The sequence below is a fragment of the Ovis canadensis genome, chromosome 26 (assembly GCF_042477335.2).
Source record: "Ovis canadensis isolate MfBH-ARS-UI-01 breed Bighorn chromosome 26, ARS-UI_OviCan_v2, whole genome shotgun sequence".
NCBI lineage: Eukaryota > Metazoa > Chordata > Mammalia > Artiodactyla > Bovidae > Ovis > Ovis canadensis.
The window spans coordinates 53,077,010-53,092,871 of NC_091270.1; the positions used below are offsets into that span (position 1 = coordinate 53,077,010).

The 15,862-nt window shown below is 45.8% G+C and overlaps 1 protein-coding gene across 1 annotated transcript in view; it reads left to right on the forward strand.

Moving 5' to 3' along the window:
* Positions 1–15,380, forward strand: part of CHRNB3 (cholinergic receptor nicotinic beta 3 subunit) — a 32,056-nt gene extending 16,676 nt beyond the window's left edge. Inside the window, exons 4-6 of the mRNA XM_069572950.1 lie at positions 9,518–9,627; positions 9,866–10,748; positions 14,107–15,380. Of these exons, the coding sequence (XP_069429051.1) occupies positions 9,518–9,627; positions 9,866–10,748; positions 14,107–14,265 (1,152 nt within the window). The 3' untranslated portion in view covers positions 14,266–15,380. The remainder of the gene's footprint in view (positions 1–9,517; positions 9,628–9,865; positions 10,749–14,106) is intronic.
* Positions 15,381–15,862: the final 482 nt, after the last annotated feature.

Below are 15,862 nucleotides of genomic sequence, written 5' to 3' on the forward strand. Positions count from 1 at the left end.
ATCAGTAGAGGTTTGATGACCCATAAAGGTGGAGAAACCCACCTGTATAGGTTTCCCAAAAACACTGTTTCCCAAAGCTCTCACACCAGAGCAAAGCTGTAAGAAACTCTTTCCAATCACCTCTGTCTACCTCAGTAAAAATAAAGACAAAAATGACCAAACTTCTCTCTTTTCTCGTTGCCCTCTCAGGCACTGGAAAATGCTCCTTAGTTCATTTCCATGGAGAGAATAAAATTCTGCCTGCTTGCTCCTAAAGTGGGTTTCCTGCAGCATACCCAAGTGAGATGATTGGTCTTTTGTTTTCTTTTTTAACCTGATTCCTCTGTTCTATCTTCTGTTTCCTTCATCTCATCTGGTATATTTAGACATTTCTCATCTATCCTCCCAACCGCAGACCTTTACAGGCACGAATTTAGTGACATCCTGAGAAAGTCCTCTATGGAGAGCTATTTTTGTGGTATTGATTTTATTTTGCAAACTTGTTTGTCTTCGTACTTCCAGAGAGTAATCTAAACCCTACAAGTCATAAATAGATTCTTAACACCAACTCACTACAACTCTGTGACAAGGTGTTCACCGCCCCAGCCACTCAGATTCCACTTTACCTTTGTCAAGGGTAGGAAAACCGCATCGCAAGCACCTGAAGGGGATGGAAGAGAAAACCATCCCTTCCTCACTGACAGGACAGTCAGCCCTTTGCCTGGATGTCACCCTGTGAGTAATCACCCTGAAGGCAGATGCCAAGTGTGTTCACTCAATTAGCGCTTCCTGAGCACCTACTATCTGCCAGGGCACTGGGCCTCAACTCTGAGGGCAAAGTCCATGAGCCAGAAGGTTCTGAGCAGCCAGGTGTTACTGTCACTGAATGTGGGCAGCTGTCCCAGGCCCACGGCAACGCCAGGGACACAGAGCTCCCTGAATCTTACAAGGACAGCACCTTGGACCAATGTGGTTTCTCCAAGAGCTGGTTCCTGCCTGTTTTATTAGTTCAGTTCAGTTGCTCAGTCGTGTCTGACTCTTTGCGACCCCATGAGCTGCAGCACGCCAGGCCTCCCTGTCCATCACCAACTCCCGGAGCCCAGCCAAACTCATGTCCATTTTGTCAATGATGCCATCCAACCATCTCATCCTCTGTCGTCCCCTTCTCCTATTTATTTGGTTATGCCAAGTCTTAGCTGTGGCACGTGGGATCTAGCTCCCTGTCCAGAGATTGAACCTGAGCCCCCTGCATTGACAGCACAGAATCTTAACCACTGCACCACCAGGGAAGTCCCTGAATTCCTGCTTTAGATCACAGTAAGTTCAGAAACATGAAGGCCTCATTGGGTGGATCCCTGCAGCTGGTTTTGGAGGAGAAAACCAAGAAACTGGCTTTAAAAAACAAACAAACAAAAAAAAAGCCTAAGGAAAGGCTGGCCTTGCTGTAAGGTCTGGGCCATCTCCCCAAAGCCTAGTTATCTTCCCCAACCTGCAACAGCACCTATACTTCTAGGGATTTTCCTTGAACCTCTGTCACCATCTTGCCTCCTTCCTTTTCCGTAGCCTCACTGGGACATTAGCAGAGGAGGCCCTGCCGTATGGTCTTCTGATTCGTGTGGACCCTGAGTGAGAGTGAAGTGAGTCAGGGATCCAGAGTCTTGCTGTATAAACTTGGCAGGTCACTTCCTCTCTGACCCGGGCCCTTCATTTATGAAATAAGGCAACAGCCAGCTGCAGTGTCGCTGGCTGGCTAAAAGGCGTTGTGTGTGTACATGTGACTGCTCTGAGGTCTGGCAGGTAGTGGGAACTCAATAAATGTCATTTCCTGGTGCCCTCTTCGTAGACTTTCTCATCCTTAATGACAAATCCCATTTCTCAGCCTTGACAACTCAGATATAATGGGAATATGGTGGTGGTTTAGTCGCTTAGTTGTGTTAACTCTTGCGACCATGTGGACTGTAGCCCGCCAGGCTCCTCTGTCCGTGGGATTTTCCAGGCAAGAATACTGGAGTGGGTTGCCATGCCCTCCTCCAGGGGATTTTCCCAACCCAGGGATTGAACCTGGGTCTCCTGCATTGCAGGCAGATTCTTTACCAACTGAGCTATGAGGGACGCCCCAGTGGGAACATGAGACATATAATATGCCATGTTGCCGTCTTTAAGATTAAAATGAATCAACAGTAATTTCATTAATTTAGATGGGGTTTTTTGGGCCATATTACATGGCTTGAGGAATCTTCGTTCCCCAAACAGGGATCGAATCCAGGCCCGTGGCAGTGAAAGTGTCAAGTCCTAACCACTGGCTCTCCAGGGAATTCTGACATTAATTTAGTTTTAAGAATTTCACACCTGACTTTGAGGTAATTGAAAATCCCAGGGGTTTCCCAGAGGTTGCCAATCAAGGCACCAGCAGGGAATATTTGTTTCTTACTATCTTTTGGTCTTGGGATTAATAATTATTAATTTTTATAATAATAATTTTTTCTAATTGTTCAGAATCATTGGAAGACTTCATTTATTATTTTTAAAAGTCATGACAATTTCTTTTTTAAGTCTTAAGATTTAGGTTTAAACAAAATTTGGTTCTGGATTTTTCTGTAGCTTGACATTTATGAATGATATTTCAGGTAATATATGTAAGAAAATTTTAAGGGAATATATATAATATGGATTTGAAGTTGCACTTTTTGGAATTAAGAAAGCTAGACTGGGAGTATTTTTCTATTTTTTTTTTCTCAGTCCGAGATTAACTTTGGTATTTGGCCCTGACCTACCCTGTGCTCCCCTGATCCTATAATAATAACAAGCTCTCAAGCCCAGGACTGCTGCAAAGTGGAGCTGATGTTTGTACAGAGCTTTGAGAATCTTGCCCGGGACATGCTGCGTAAACACTGGATACTGTTTCTAATCTCCTGCTTTAGAAAGGCAGACACAAGAGGTTAATATCCAACCCCAGGGTTTCAGAGAGAGAAGGGAAATGACCAGAAACCTTCACAGCCCCTTAGAGAGCAGGACAGAGGATTTGGGCTCTGAATCCTCATCCTGATTCAGCTGACTTTCAGTTCAGTTCAGTTCAATCACTCAGTCCTGTACGACTCTTTGCGACGCCATGAATTGCAGCACGCCAGGCCTCCCTGTCCATCATCAACTCCTGGAGTTCACCCAAACTCTTGTCCATCGAGTCGGTGATGCCATCCAGCCATCTCATCCTCTGTCGTTCCCTCCTGCTGCCCCCAATCCCTCCGAGCATCAGGGTCTTTTCCAATGAATCAACTGTTTGCAGGAGGTGGCCAAAGTATTGGAGTTTCAGCTTCAGCATCAGTCCTTCCAATGAACACCCAGGACTGATCTCCTTTAGGATGGACTGGTTGGATCTCCTTGCAGTCCAAGGGACTCTCAAGAGTCTTCTCCAACACCACAGTTCAAAAGCATCCATTTATCGGTGCTCAGCTTTCTTCACAGTTCAACTCTCACATCCATACATGACCACTGGAAAAACCATAGCCTTGACTAGATGGACCTTTGTTGGCAAAGTAATGTCTCTGCTTTTCAATATGCTATCTAGGTTGGTCATAACTTTCCCTCCAAGGAGTAAGCATCTTTTAATTTCATGGCTGCAATCACCATCTGCAGTGATTTTGGAGTCCCCCAAAATAAAGTCTGACACTGTTTCCACTGTTCCCCCATCTATTTGCCATGATGTGATGGGACCAGATGCCATGATCTTCGTTTTCTGAATGTTGAGCTTTAAGCCAACTTTTTCACTCTTCTCTTTCACTTTCATCAAGATTAGCATGAGCAATGATGCTGTGGTGTGGGGCTGACCCAGCATCATAGTGGACCACATCCTGCTGGAAATTTGGTGAGCCCCTCTGATGGCATGCTGGCAGGGACAGCATCTCTAATTCCCCAGGTCTGACCTCAGAAGGACACTGAGGTTGTAAGGAATGTCTCTCCAGTCCCACAAAGGAGCATAGCCAGTGAAGGATGGTCCAGGGGTAGAACTCTAATTCGATGTTCAATGCATTTTCTCTCTCTCTCTCGGGTACCCCCAAGAGAGTCCCACTGACCACAAGTCCCACCTGCTCCCTGTTCTTTACTGTTCAAGAACGTACCCTGAATCCACTGGAGCGGATTTTATATCCTCCTCAAGGATTCAGACATGCCCCTCATTCATCCATCCACTCACATCTGCTCTTCATCCTGGAATAGCATCCTCAGTAGCCCTGCTCCCTCCTCCTTGGTACCCACTGCCCCTTCCTGCCTTCTGTCTCAGCTACAGTGTCATCCAATCAGAACCTCCTTCCCTGTCCACTCAACGTCCCCCATCTTTTCACCCAAGCCTCCCCCTTCGTGGCAGTGAGCACAGGGTGATGTTAGTTAATGGGTTCTAGAATCTTCCCTGGTGGCTCAGTTAAGTGAAGAGTCTCCCTGCAATGTGGGAGACCCGGGTTTGATCCCTGGATCGGGAAGATCCCCTGGAGAAGGGAATGGCAACCCACTCCAGCAGTCTTGCCTGGAAAATCCCATGGACAGAGGAGCCTGGCAGCGCCCTAGTCCATGGGGTCGCAAAGAGTCAACACAACTGAGCAACTGACACACACACTCCCCACCAGGAATTCCCACAGAAAGGAGTGTGAGTCTGTCTTGGGGGGCAGAAAGAGGGCTGAATGTTCTATCACGGGTTCTGGTCTGATGCAGCCATGGGTAGGACAAGGTGGCCCTGCTCAGAGCTGGTATAAGCCTTGCATATTTGTGGGATGGATTAATTTCCCCCAAATATCAAGCTTCCTGAAGCACAGCCTCTGGATTCCCTCGGGTCACAGCTGTCCATCCTGCTGCTGGAGGTGCGATGAGCAAGACAAATCTTTCCAACAGAACTGTCTCTCCCCTGGGGCTTGGCCCATTTCCCTGAGCACAGTCTGCACAGCTGCTGTGTGTTTGTGGAGATTTGCCCCCAGAATCTGAGCTCCCCACTTTCTTTCTGGGCTGCAGAGCCGGGCTTCGATAAAGGTGACCAGTTCCTGTAGAAGAGAGAAGACTGAATTCCAGAAGCAGGCAATTGATTCGGAGATCTTTAGGTTCCAAGCGGAGACACTGTGGGTTTGGACTCACTAACGCTGTGCTCCCTTAACACTGATATTAAAGACGGAGCAAGAGTGTAAGAGACCAGTTCTAGTCAGTCTGCCCAAACACACGTCTGTCCCCAAGGCTCGTCGCCTGTGTGCCTACTGCTTCCTCCCTTTGCTCTTGCTGGTCAGTCACGAAGTCGTGTCCGATGCCTTGTGACCACATAGACTGCAGCACACCAGGCTTCCCTGTCCTTCACCATCTCCCCAGGTGTGCTCAAACTCATGTCCATTGAGTTGGTGATGCCATCCAACCATCTCATCCTCTGTCACCCCCTTCTCCTTTTGCCTTCAATCTTTCCCAGCCTCAGGGTCTTTTCCAGTGAGTCGGCTCTTGACAGCAGGTGCCCAAAGTATTGAAACTTCAGCTTCATCTTCAGCCCTTCCAATGAATATTCAGCGTTGATTTCCTTTAGGTTTGACTGGTTTGATCTCCTTGCTGTCCAAGGGACCCTTAGGAGTCTTCTCCAGCACCACAATTTGAAAGCATCAATTTTTTGGTGCTCAACCTTCTTTATCGTCCAACTCTCACATCCATACATGACTACTGGAAAAAACCATAGCTTTGACCATACGGACCTTTGTCAGCAAAATGATGTCTCTGCTTTGTAATATGCTGTCTAAGTTTGATGAAAGTGAAAGAGAAGAGTGAAAAATTTAGCTTAAAGCTCAACATTCAGAAAACTAAGATCATGGCATCTGGTCCCATCACGTCATGGGAAATAGATGGGGAAACAGTGGAAACAGTGTCAGACTTTATTTTGGGGGGCTCCAAAATCACTGCAGATGGTGATTGCAGCCATGAAATTAAAAGATGCTTACTCCTTGGAGGGAAAGTTATGACCAACCTAGATAGCATATTCAAAAGCAGAGACATTACTTTTCCAACAAAGGTCCATCTAGTCAAGGCTATGGTTTTTCCAGTGGTCATGTAAGGATGTCAGAGTTGGACTGTTAAGAAAGCTGAGCACTGAAGAATTGATGCTTTTGAACTGTGGTGTTGGAGAAGACTCTTGAGAGTCCCTTGGACTGCAAGGAGATCCAACCAGTCCATCCTAAAGGAGATCAGTCCTGGGTGTTCATTGGAAGGACTGATGCTGAAGCTGAAACTCCAATACTTTGGCCACCTCCTGCGAAGAGTTGACTCATTGGAAAAGACCCTGATGCTGGGAGGAATTAGAGGCAGGAGGAGAAGGGGATGACAGAGGATGAGATGGCTGGATGGCATCACCGACTCGATGGACAAGAGTGTGGGTGAACTCCGGGAGTCAATGATGGACAGGGAGGCCTGGCGTGCTGCGATTTGTGGGGTGGCAAAGAGTCGGACATGACTGAACTACTGGACTGAGCTGAACTGAACTAGGTTTGTCATAGCTTTCTTTCCAAGGAGCAAGTGTCTTTTAATTTCGTGGTGGCAATCACCATCCACAGTGATTTTGGAGCCCAAGAAAATAAAATCTGTCACTGTTTCCACTGTTGTTCCCTGCTTGAGGTCTATCTCATATGTTAAAATATACTTTTGATATATATAAAGAACTAAAACCTCAGTCATTAGAAAACCAACAACCCGATTAAAGAATATGAAGAGGACTTAACAACCACTTCACCAAAGAAAATGTATGGACGACAAATAAGCACTTGAAGAAAAGCTCATTGTCATTTAGTCATTAGGAAAATGTATAGCAAAAGCCATAATGAGATACTACTTTACAACTACTATAATATAAACATTTCAGTGTGACTTTACACAGTACTGGAGATGATGCCAGATAGTTGGAATGCTCATGCATTGCTAGAGGGAACAGAAAATGATCCAGCCACTCTGGTGTCATATAAAGTTAAACGTACACTCACCCTATGACCCTGCCATCCACTCCTAGGTATTTACCCAAGAGAAAATAAAATGTTTTTCACCCCCAAACCTACAAAATTTTTATAGTCACTTTATTTATAGTCATTAATAATTGGAACGAATCCAAATATTTGACCTGGTAAATGGATTAAAAAAATTGTGGTAACTCCCTACAATGGAATACTTCTCACTAATAAAAAATAAACAACCTACCTAGAATCCAAAAATGTATTTCAATAGGTAATAGAAGTCAGGATGGAAGGACCATGGACTGTGATTCCATTCTCTGGCATTCTGGGAAAGGCAACATTCAGTTCAGTTGCTCAGTCATGTCCGACTCTTTCCGACCCCATGAATTGCAGCACGCCAGGCCTCCCTGTCCATCACCAACTCCTGGAGTTCACGCAGACTCACGTCCATCGAGTCGGTGATGCCATCCAGCCATCTCATCCTCTGACATCCCTTTCTCCTCCTGCCCCCAATCCCTCCCAGCATCAGAGTCTTTTCCAATGAGTCAACTCTTCGCATGAGGTGGCCAAAGTACTGGAGTTTCAGCTTCAGCATCATTCCTTCCAAAGAAATCCCAGGGCTGATCTCCTTCAGAATGGACTGGTTGGAACTCCTTGCTGTCAAGAGTCTTCTCCAACACCACAATTCAAACGCATCAATTCTTCGGTGCTCAGCCTTCTTCACAGTCCAACTCTCACATCCATACATGACTACTGGAAAAACCATAGCCTTGACTAGACGGACCTTTGTTGGCAAAGTAATGTCTCTGTTCTTCAATATGCTATCTAGGTTGGTCATAACTTTTCTTCCAAGGAGTGAGCGGTGGTTCCCAGGGACGGGGAGGTGGGAGGATTGATTACAAAGCACAGCCTAAGGAAAACTGGGGGCAGGGGAGCTGTTCTGGTATCTTGATGGTGATCATGATTATCCAACTGTTTGACTATAGAACCGGACGCAAAAGAGTGAATTTTATTGTATGTAAATATTTTAAACGTAAAAGTGAAAAACAAACCAAAAGTGCTGCTCTGGGTTCCCTTCAACATTTCTGAGATCCAGACTTGCTGCTGATAGTAGAAGTCTCCTTGCGTTAGTCGCTCAGTCTTGCTCGACTCTTTGAGACCCCATGGACTGCAGCCCGCCAGGCTCCTCCGTCTATGGAATTCTCCAGGCAAGAATACTGGAGTGGGTTGCCAAGTCTCCTTAGCAGGAGACAAATTATTCATAGGAAGGAAATTGTATTTGCTTTTCAAAGTGGGCAGAGGAAGAGGAAGGAAGAGAGAAGCTTGTGAGTACCGAATAAGCATGGTAAATACTTTATTCGTTTGAGCTCTTAAACTATCAGTCTTCATATGCATAGTCTTCCATAAGTATTCATGCAGTTTTTTTTTAATCCTTTAGAGTGTAGCTTTCTAAAGTCCCTATCTTTTTAAATTTGGTTTTCAAGGGTCAAGCCTCACAAATATTGTCTAAGAGAGCCGGTGTCTCATCTGGAGTATATCATTCCATCCTTTTCCAGGCATCATGCATATTTCAATATTGTACCATCTAGTGAATCATCCATCTGCTGACTCCTGATTTTTTAATGATGAAGTTGGCATCACTGGGCTCCAGGGAGCCTCATACTGGGCATGCCCTCCTGACTCTCTGAAATGTCATTTAATATTATCCTGCATTATTCCTCAACTGTCCACATGACAGATGGTGGGGTAATTCACTTTCAGGTCAGATTTCACAGGATTCTGGATTCCAAATCTTTTTAAGTCCACATCTACTGCAATTGGGTCATGCATACATCATCCTTTTGACCTTCATAATCCAATCAATTAATGGTTTTGTTAATCTGGATCCATCAGCCTCTGTAAACCATGCTAAATGATTTCATTCTATTACGAGGAAAAATATGCAAGCTAACAACATTTAGCAATATAATTTAAAATTGGATTTGGTGCTTCACAGAATAAGAACAGATTAGAATGTAAAAGAAAATTCTTGGAAAATATTTTTCCATTGGATAAAACTTATAATGTCCTCAAGAGTAGTCGGCAGATACTGGATAATTCATATTAGCATACTGTGTGGATCTTTGTCCAAGACCCTTGATTGATATTCAGAATCATTTATATCCATTTTCATGAGATAACAACATCGCTGGATGGACCAACTCTCCAAGAATAAACTGAGTTAGAGCTATCTTTGCTTTTCTTTTGTTTCTTCAGAGAAAATAGGCTGAAAACAAATAGGTCACAAATCAGTGAAGTTTGTTGCTGAGCCTCTATCATTTGTGAGGTCGTCATGGCAATTTTGGAATTCTCAGGCTGGACAGGTGTGAGAGTCTAGACCATCAAACACGAGGCTGGCTTGGGCTATACCTTCAACTGCCCTGAGTCACAGACCAGGGCCATAGGCTTAAAGCAGATGAATTTCTCTTTTAAAAGAAAACATGAGATTCATAAATTAACATAAACTTGAAGATTCCAAACTCGAACTGAATTTCCAGAATAAAATTATTCTGAAATAATTTTATTAATTTATATGAATTTCCACACAGGAATGGACAGACCACAAGTTACGCTGGAATCCGGATGAATACGGCGGGATTCACTCCATTAAAGTTCCGTCAGAATCTCTCTGGCTTCCTGACATAGTCCTCTTTGAAAAGTACGTATCACAGAAGAAAAATCCGCTAGTCCGATGAGGAATGGAAATAGAAAAGCTTGACTGTGCCAAAATAATTAAGAGAAAGGTACAACCTTGATGAGAGAACTGTTCCTTTCGGAAATCTTGTTTGATGCTGTGATAGGAAAGGAATAAAATACAGATAGGACAGCGGTGGGGGGGGGGGGGGAGGCTGCTAATCTGTGTTAGACTAACCGCCGAGCGAACCGTCTTTCCACAGCGCCGACGGCCGGTTCGAAGGCTCGCTCATGACCAAGGCTGTGGTCAGATCGGACGGGACCGTGGTGTGGACGCCTCCCGCCAGCTACAAGAGCTCCTGCACCATGGACGTCACCTTCTTCCCCTTCGACCGGCAGAACTGCTCCATGAAGTTCGGATCCTGGACTTACGACGGGACCATGGTGGACCTCGTCCTCACAGACGAGAACGTGGACCGGAAGGACTTCTTCGACAACGGAGAGTGGGAGATCCTGAACGCCAAGGGCACGGCCGGGGGCCGCAGGCACGGCGCCTACTGGTACCCGTTCATCAGCTACTCCTTCGTGCTGCGCCGCCTGCCCCTGTTCTACACGCTCTTCCTCATCGTCCCGTGTCTGGGGCTGTCCTTCCTGACTGTGCTGGTCTTCTACTTGCCCTCCGACGAGGGCGAGAAGCTCTCCTTATCCACCTCTGTCCTGGTTTCCCTCACAGTCTTCCTCCTGGTGATTGAGGAGATCATCCCGTCTTCCTCCAAGGTCATCCCGCTCATCGGGGAGTACCTCCTGTTCATCATGGTCTTCGTCACCCTCTCCATCATCGTCACTGTGTTTGTCATCAACGTCCACCACAGATCTTCCTCAACCTACCACCCCATGGCCCCCTGGGTTAAGTGGCTCTTTCTGCAAACCCTTCCCAAGTTACTCTGCATGAAGGACCACGTGGATCGCTACTCCCTCCCAGGTAGAGAGGAGAGGAAACCCGCCCTGAGGGGTCAAGTCCTGGAAAGAAAGAAACAAAAGCAGATGAGTGATGGAGAAAAGGTTCTGGTCGCTTTCCTGGAAAAGGCAGCGGATTCCATCAGATACATTTCCAGCCACGTGAAGAAGGAGCATTTCATCAGCCAGGTGAGGGAACAGTTGGGAGCGCCGACTGAGATTTTTAATGTCTGTTTGCAACAAATGGGGTCCCTGTTTCAAACGTGACCTTATCAACTACCTGCTTGACATATAACTTCACACAAACTCTGACACAGGATAGGGACTTCAGTATGAATTTTCAGGGAGACTTTCACAAAAGCAGAATGAGCAAAAGAGAAGCAACTCTTGGTTAAGCCCAACTCCTTCTCGTTAGATGTGATTCTATTTAAATAATTCAATTCTACATTGAAGTTGTTTGTCCAGGTCTCTGCTCATTTATCTCTCATTTTTTTATGGGATGATGGATATCTCTATTCAGAATATCTGGAAATCAGAAAACAGAAAGAATCAAACTTTATATTAACACAAAACATGATGTAACAGCAAGTATTTAGTTCACAGGTTTAGTTTTTAAGATGCGGAGAGGATATGGATTTAAGACTCAAAACAGTCCAGCTTGCAGATGCTACCCATGTTCCACTCGCTTGAGAAAAGCTGCTTAACCTGGACTTGTTTTCTGAACTCTCCCTTGAAGGGAGCAATTACAGACATCAAGTGCAAAATATGTATTATGTGCCCAGCACACATGGTCTCATGGTGTGCAGACAATAAACGTTAGTCCTCATCTTTCTTCTCTCCATCCCTCCCTCCTCTAAGTGGTCCTTCCCCTGCGGAAGGAAAATATTATTTGACATATATATACTCAGCACAAACGGGAGTCTGTTGCTTAAAAGGAGTTAATATTTATACAAGTTTATACAGTTCCATTATTTTACTCTAAAATCACTGAAAATTAGTGCCAACAGCCTAATGCCATAAACGAACTTCAGGAAGAATAGGTTTTCCAAGAAACAGCCTCTGTATTTTATATGGGTACTGCCTAGTACCTCGGAGAAGGCAATGGCACCCCACTCCAGTACTCTTGCCTGGAAAATCCCATGGATGGAGGAGCCTGGTGGGCTGCAGTCCGTGGGGTCGCTAAGAGTCAGACATGACTGAGCGACTTCACTTTCACTTTTCACTTTCATGCATTGGAGAAGGAAATGGCAACCCACTCCAGTGTCCTTGCCTGGAGAATCCCAGGGACGGGGGAGCCTGGTGGACTGCCGTCTATGGGGTCCCACAGAGTCGGGCACAACTGAGGCGACTTAGCAGCAGCAGCAGCAACCTAGTACCTCCTCTCTCTTACAATTTGTCATTTTCTAAATCCACTGAAAAAAATTTTTTAAAGCACTGGGGAAAAAAAATGCTGCTATGGAACAAGCATGTCAGCTATTCTTAAGGTTTTCTATTTCTTTATTTACATCTTTTAGAAATTCTAACACAAAGATTTAAACAGTTTTTTATAGACTTCCCTGGTGATCCAGTGGTTAAGCTTTCCAAAGCAGGGGATGTGGGTTTGATCCCTGGTCAGACAGCTAAGATCCCACATGCCTTGTGGCCAAAATAAATAAAGAAATCAACACCGAAGCAATGTCGTAACAAATTCAAAAAGACTTTAGTAATGGGTCACATCAAAACTAAAATATTTTTTAAATTTTTAAAATCAAAAGTAGCTTTTTAAAAATTATTTAAAAAACACATCATTGGCATAAGGAATTTGGAAAATATGAAACATTTAAGATGATTCACATCACTAATAATCCCCCACTTAAGGCTGACACTTTTTAAAATTAAATGTGTTTATTTTTAATTGGAAGGTAATTGCTTTACAATATTGTGCTGGTTTCTGCCATATATCAACATGAATCAGCCACAGGTATACATATGTCCCCTCCCTCCTGAAACTCCCCCCTACCACCCACCTCATCCCGCCCTTCTACATTGTCACAGAGCTCCAGATTTGAGCTCCTGCATCATATGGTAAATTTCCACTGGCTGTCTAATTATATATATGGTAGTGTATATGTCTTAATGCTACTCTCTCAACTCAGAAGAGGAGAGGGAAGCATTGCCCTCTCCTTCCCCACTGTGTCCACAAGTCTGATCTCTAAGTCTGCGTCTCCATTAAAGTGAAGGAAAGTCACTCAATCGTGTCTGACTCTTTGCGACCCCACGGACGATAAAGTCCATGGAATTCTCCAGGCCAGAATACTGTAGTGGGTAGCCTTTCCCATCTCCAGGGGATCTTCCCAACCCAGGGATCAAACCCTGGTCTCCCACATTGCAGGCAGATTCTTTACCAGCTGAGCCACCAGGGACGTCTCCATTGCTGCCCTGCAAATAGGTTCATCAGTACCATCTTCCTAGATTCCATATATATGCGTTAATATATGGTATTTACTGCTGCTGCTGCTAAGTCACTTCAGTCGTGTCTGACTCTGTGCGACCCCATAGATGGCACCCCACCAGGCTCCCCCGTCCCTGGGATTCTGCAGGCAAGAACACTGGAGTGGGTTGCCATTTCCTTCTCCAATATAGGAAAGTGAAAGGTGAAAGTGAAGTCGCTTAGTCGTGTCCAACTCTTAGCGACCCATGGACTGCAGCCCACCAGGCTCCTCCATCCATGGGATTCTCCAGGCAAGAGTACTAGAGTGGGGTGCCATTGTCTTCTCCCATATGTTATTTGACACTTAACATTTTCACCATCTTTATGGTTTTCCCTAAGGTTTTATTTCTAAACCTCTACATGCACAATATTTTCAAGTTCCACACCAGCATCTATGTTCCTTCTAGGACAGCAGGCACCCTGGTCAGCACTGTCTTTACCAAATCCCCAGGTAGTAGAAATGGGACCTTTATTTTCCCCTGAAAGACCTCTGGCCTGGTCTCTGAGACTCCCCCAGGCTGCAGCTTGTCTTGCTCTGACCTGGCCCTCCCAGGCTGCAGACCAGTCTCCTAACCTCCCTTCCTCCAGAGGGACTGGGTCTCCTCTCTCCCTCACCACTTCCTGTCAACACCTCCAGGAGTGTCCCCCATAGCCCTACCCAACTGTGGAGTGGGGGAAAAGAGGTCACTGAAATATGTGACCCCCAAAATCCTTAATTTAGAAATTTGTGCTGTATTTCCTATGTCATACCAGGAAGCATTGCAGTAGGAGATGCTGCCTTTTTATTTGGGTAAAATCAGGCTTTTTCTGTTTTAGTCAGTAACATTTACAACTGCGTCAGTGATTCTGTTGTTTCTATTTTATGTCCTCGATGTTGATGAAAGCGTTCCCCTGAACTTGAGCTATGCGCCGTTTTCTTGGGCACCAACCGTGAGGTCCCAGGAAGTCGACGTCTCTGGGGAGGTGTCAGGTGCGTCTGGAAAACTGCAGGGCTGTGATCCGAATAGGGTTCCTTTGAAGTCCCTCAGAACAGCCGCGCAGCAGGCTGAATGGAAGGTGTCCTTTTCTCTCTGGCAGGTGGTGCAAGACTGGAAGTTCGCGGCTCAAGTTCTCGATCGAATTTTCCTGTGGCTCTTTCTGATCACATCCGTCACCGGCTCGGTTCTGATTTTCACCCCTGCTTTGAAGATGTGGCTACACAGTTACCATCAGGAGCAGGAATCCAGAGCTATCTAACACATGCCCCTAAAGCAGAATCACACCTTAGAGCTGACATCCAGCCCCCATGTGTATACAGCATGCAAACCCATGTGCTCATCAGGAGGCCCTGAGGGTGGACAGTGTCTTGTGCCGTCCTCAGCGAGGCTGAACCTCGGTTGCCATGACAGCGAGTTGGGTATCAATTAAGCAGACCCTCCTCAGACCCCGGCTTTGGCTTCTGCAGACGTTCAAGGAGAAATTGTGAGCCTGGGCCTGAGATCACGAGCCTGCAGCGCACAAGGGCGGTTGCTGCGTTTCACCAAGAACTCCAGGAAAGGGAAGACTCCAGCATCAGCTGGTGTCCTTGGTGGTTTTACCCGGCTGCCAGCTGGCACTGGCATTGTAGCCATTGCTTCTGTAGCCATGCGCCTGCCCTGCGGGTGAGCCATTTGGGGCATCACACTGGTACCAGGGCAACCCTGGGCAGGGCACACCTGTCATTACCAAGACTGCAGGAAGACTGGTGACTCAAGTCCCCCCAAACCTGGCATCCGTTCTGCATGGTGGGGCTCGAATGTGGTCCACCTCTAAGCCAGGTTCCTCGTGGCTCCGTCATAGACTCACGATGGTGTTCAGGTGGTCATGCCAGAGGCTGCTGTGGAGTGGGACTTGCTGTAAGGCCGTAGCAGAATAACTTGAAGTAGAAACAGTGTGATCGGCTGCCAGGAGGGCAGTCATTATACCCATTCTCTTTCCCTAGAAAACGGAAATTCTGAACGTGCACTGATAATGGTTTTTTTATGTCCCCTCATCTAATCTAATCCATTTCAGCAGCGTCCTCTGGGCTGCTCGCCCAGTTTTTTCCCCTCTCCCTCCCCTCTCTGCTTCTTCTTCCTCTGAGAACACTTCAGTGCTACTCTCTTAGCAAATTTCAGTTATACAAAGCCGTGTTGTCAACAGTGGCCACCGTGTTTTATATTAGATCCTCTGACCTTATTCATCTTGTAACCCAAAGTGTGTACCCTTTTACCAACCTCTCCCCATTTCCCTGCCCCCTAGCCCCTGGCAACCACTTCCCTTCTCTCTGTTTCCAAGAGTTCAAGTTTTGTTTTGTTTTTCTAGATTCCACATATGAATGAGATCATGCAGTATTGTCTTTCCCTGTTTGCCTTATTTCGAAGCAGCGTGTTCTCTGGGTTCATCTATATTGTTGCAAGTGACAGGATTTCCTTCTTTTTATGGCTGAACTGCATTCCATTGCCTATGTATCACATGGGCTTTATCCGTTAATCTGTGGACAGACAGACAAGTAAGTTGTTCCATGTCTTGGGTGTTGTCAATAATGCTGCAACGAGCATGAGGGTACAGATATCGCTTCTCGAGAATTATTTGGTTCCAGGAGCTGGCTTGCTGGAGTGTACAATTCCTCATTTCTTGAGGGACCTCTATACTGTTTTCCATAGAAGCTGCACTGATTTGCATTCCCATCAGCCGTGCCCAAGGAGTCTCCTGTCTCCACATTCCCGTCAACATCTTGTCTTCCTTATGACAACCTAATAAGCACTAGGTGATCCCTCAAGGTGTTTTTTTTTTTATGTTATTTGTTTGGCTGCATTGGGTCTTAGTTGTGGCA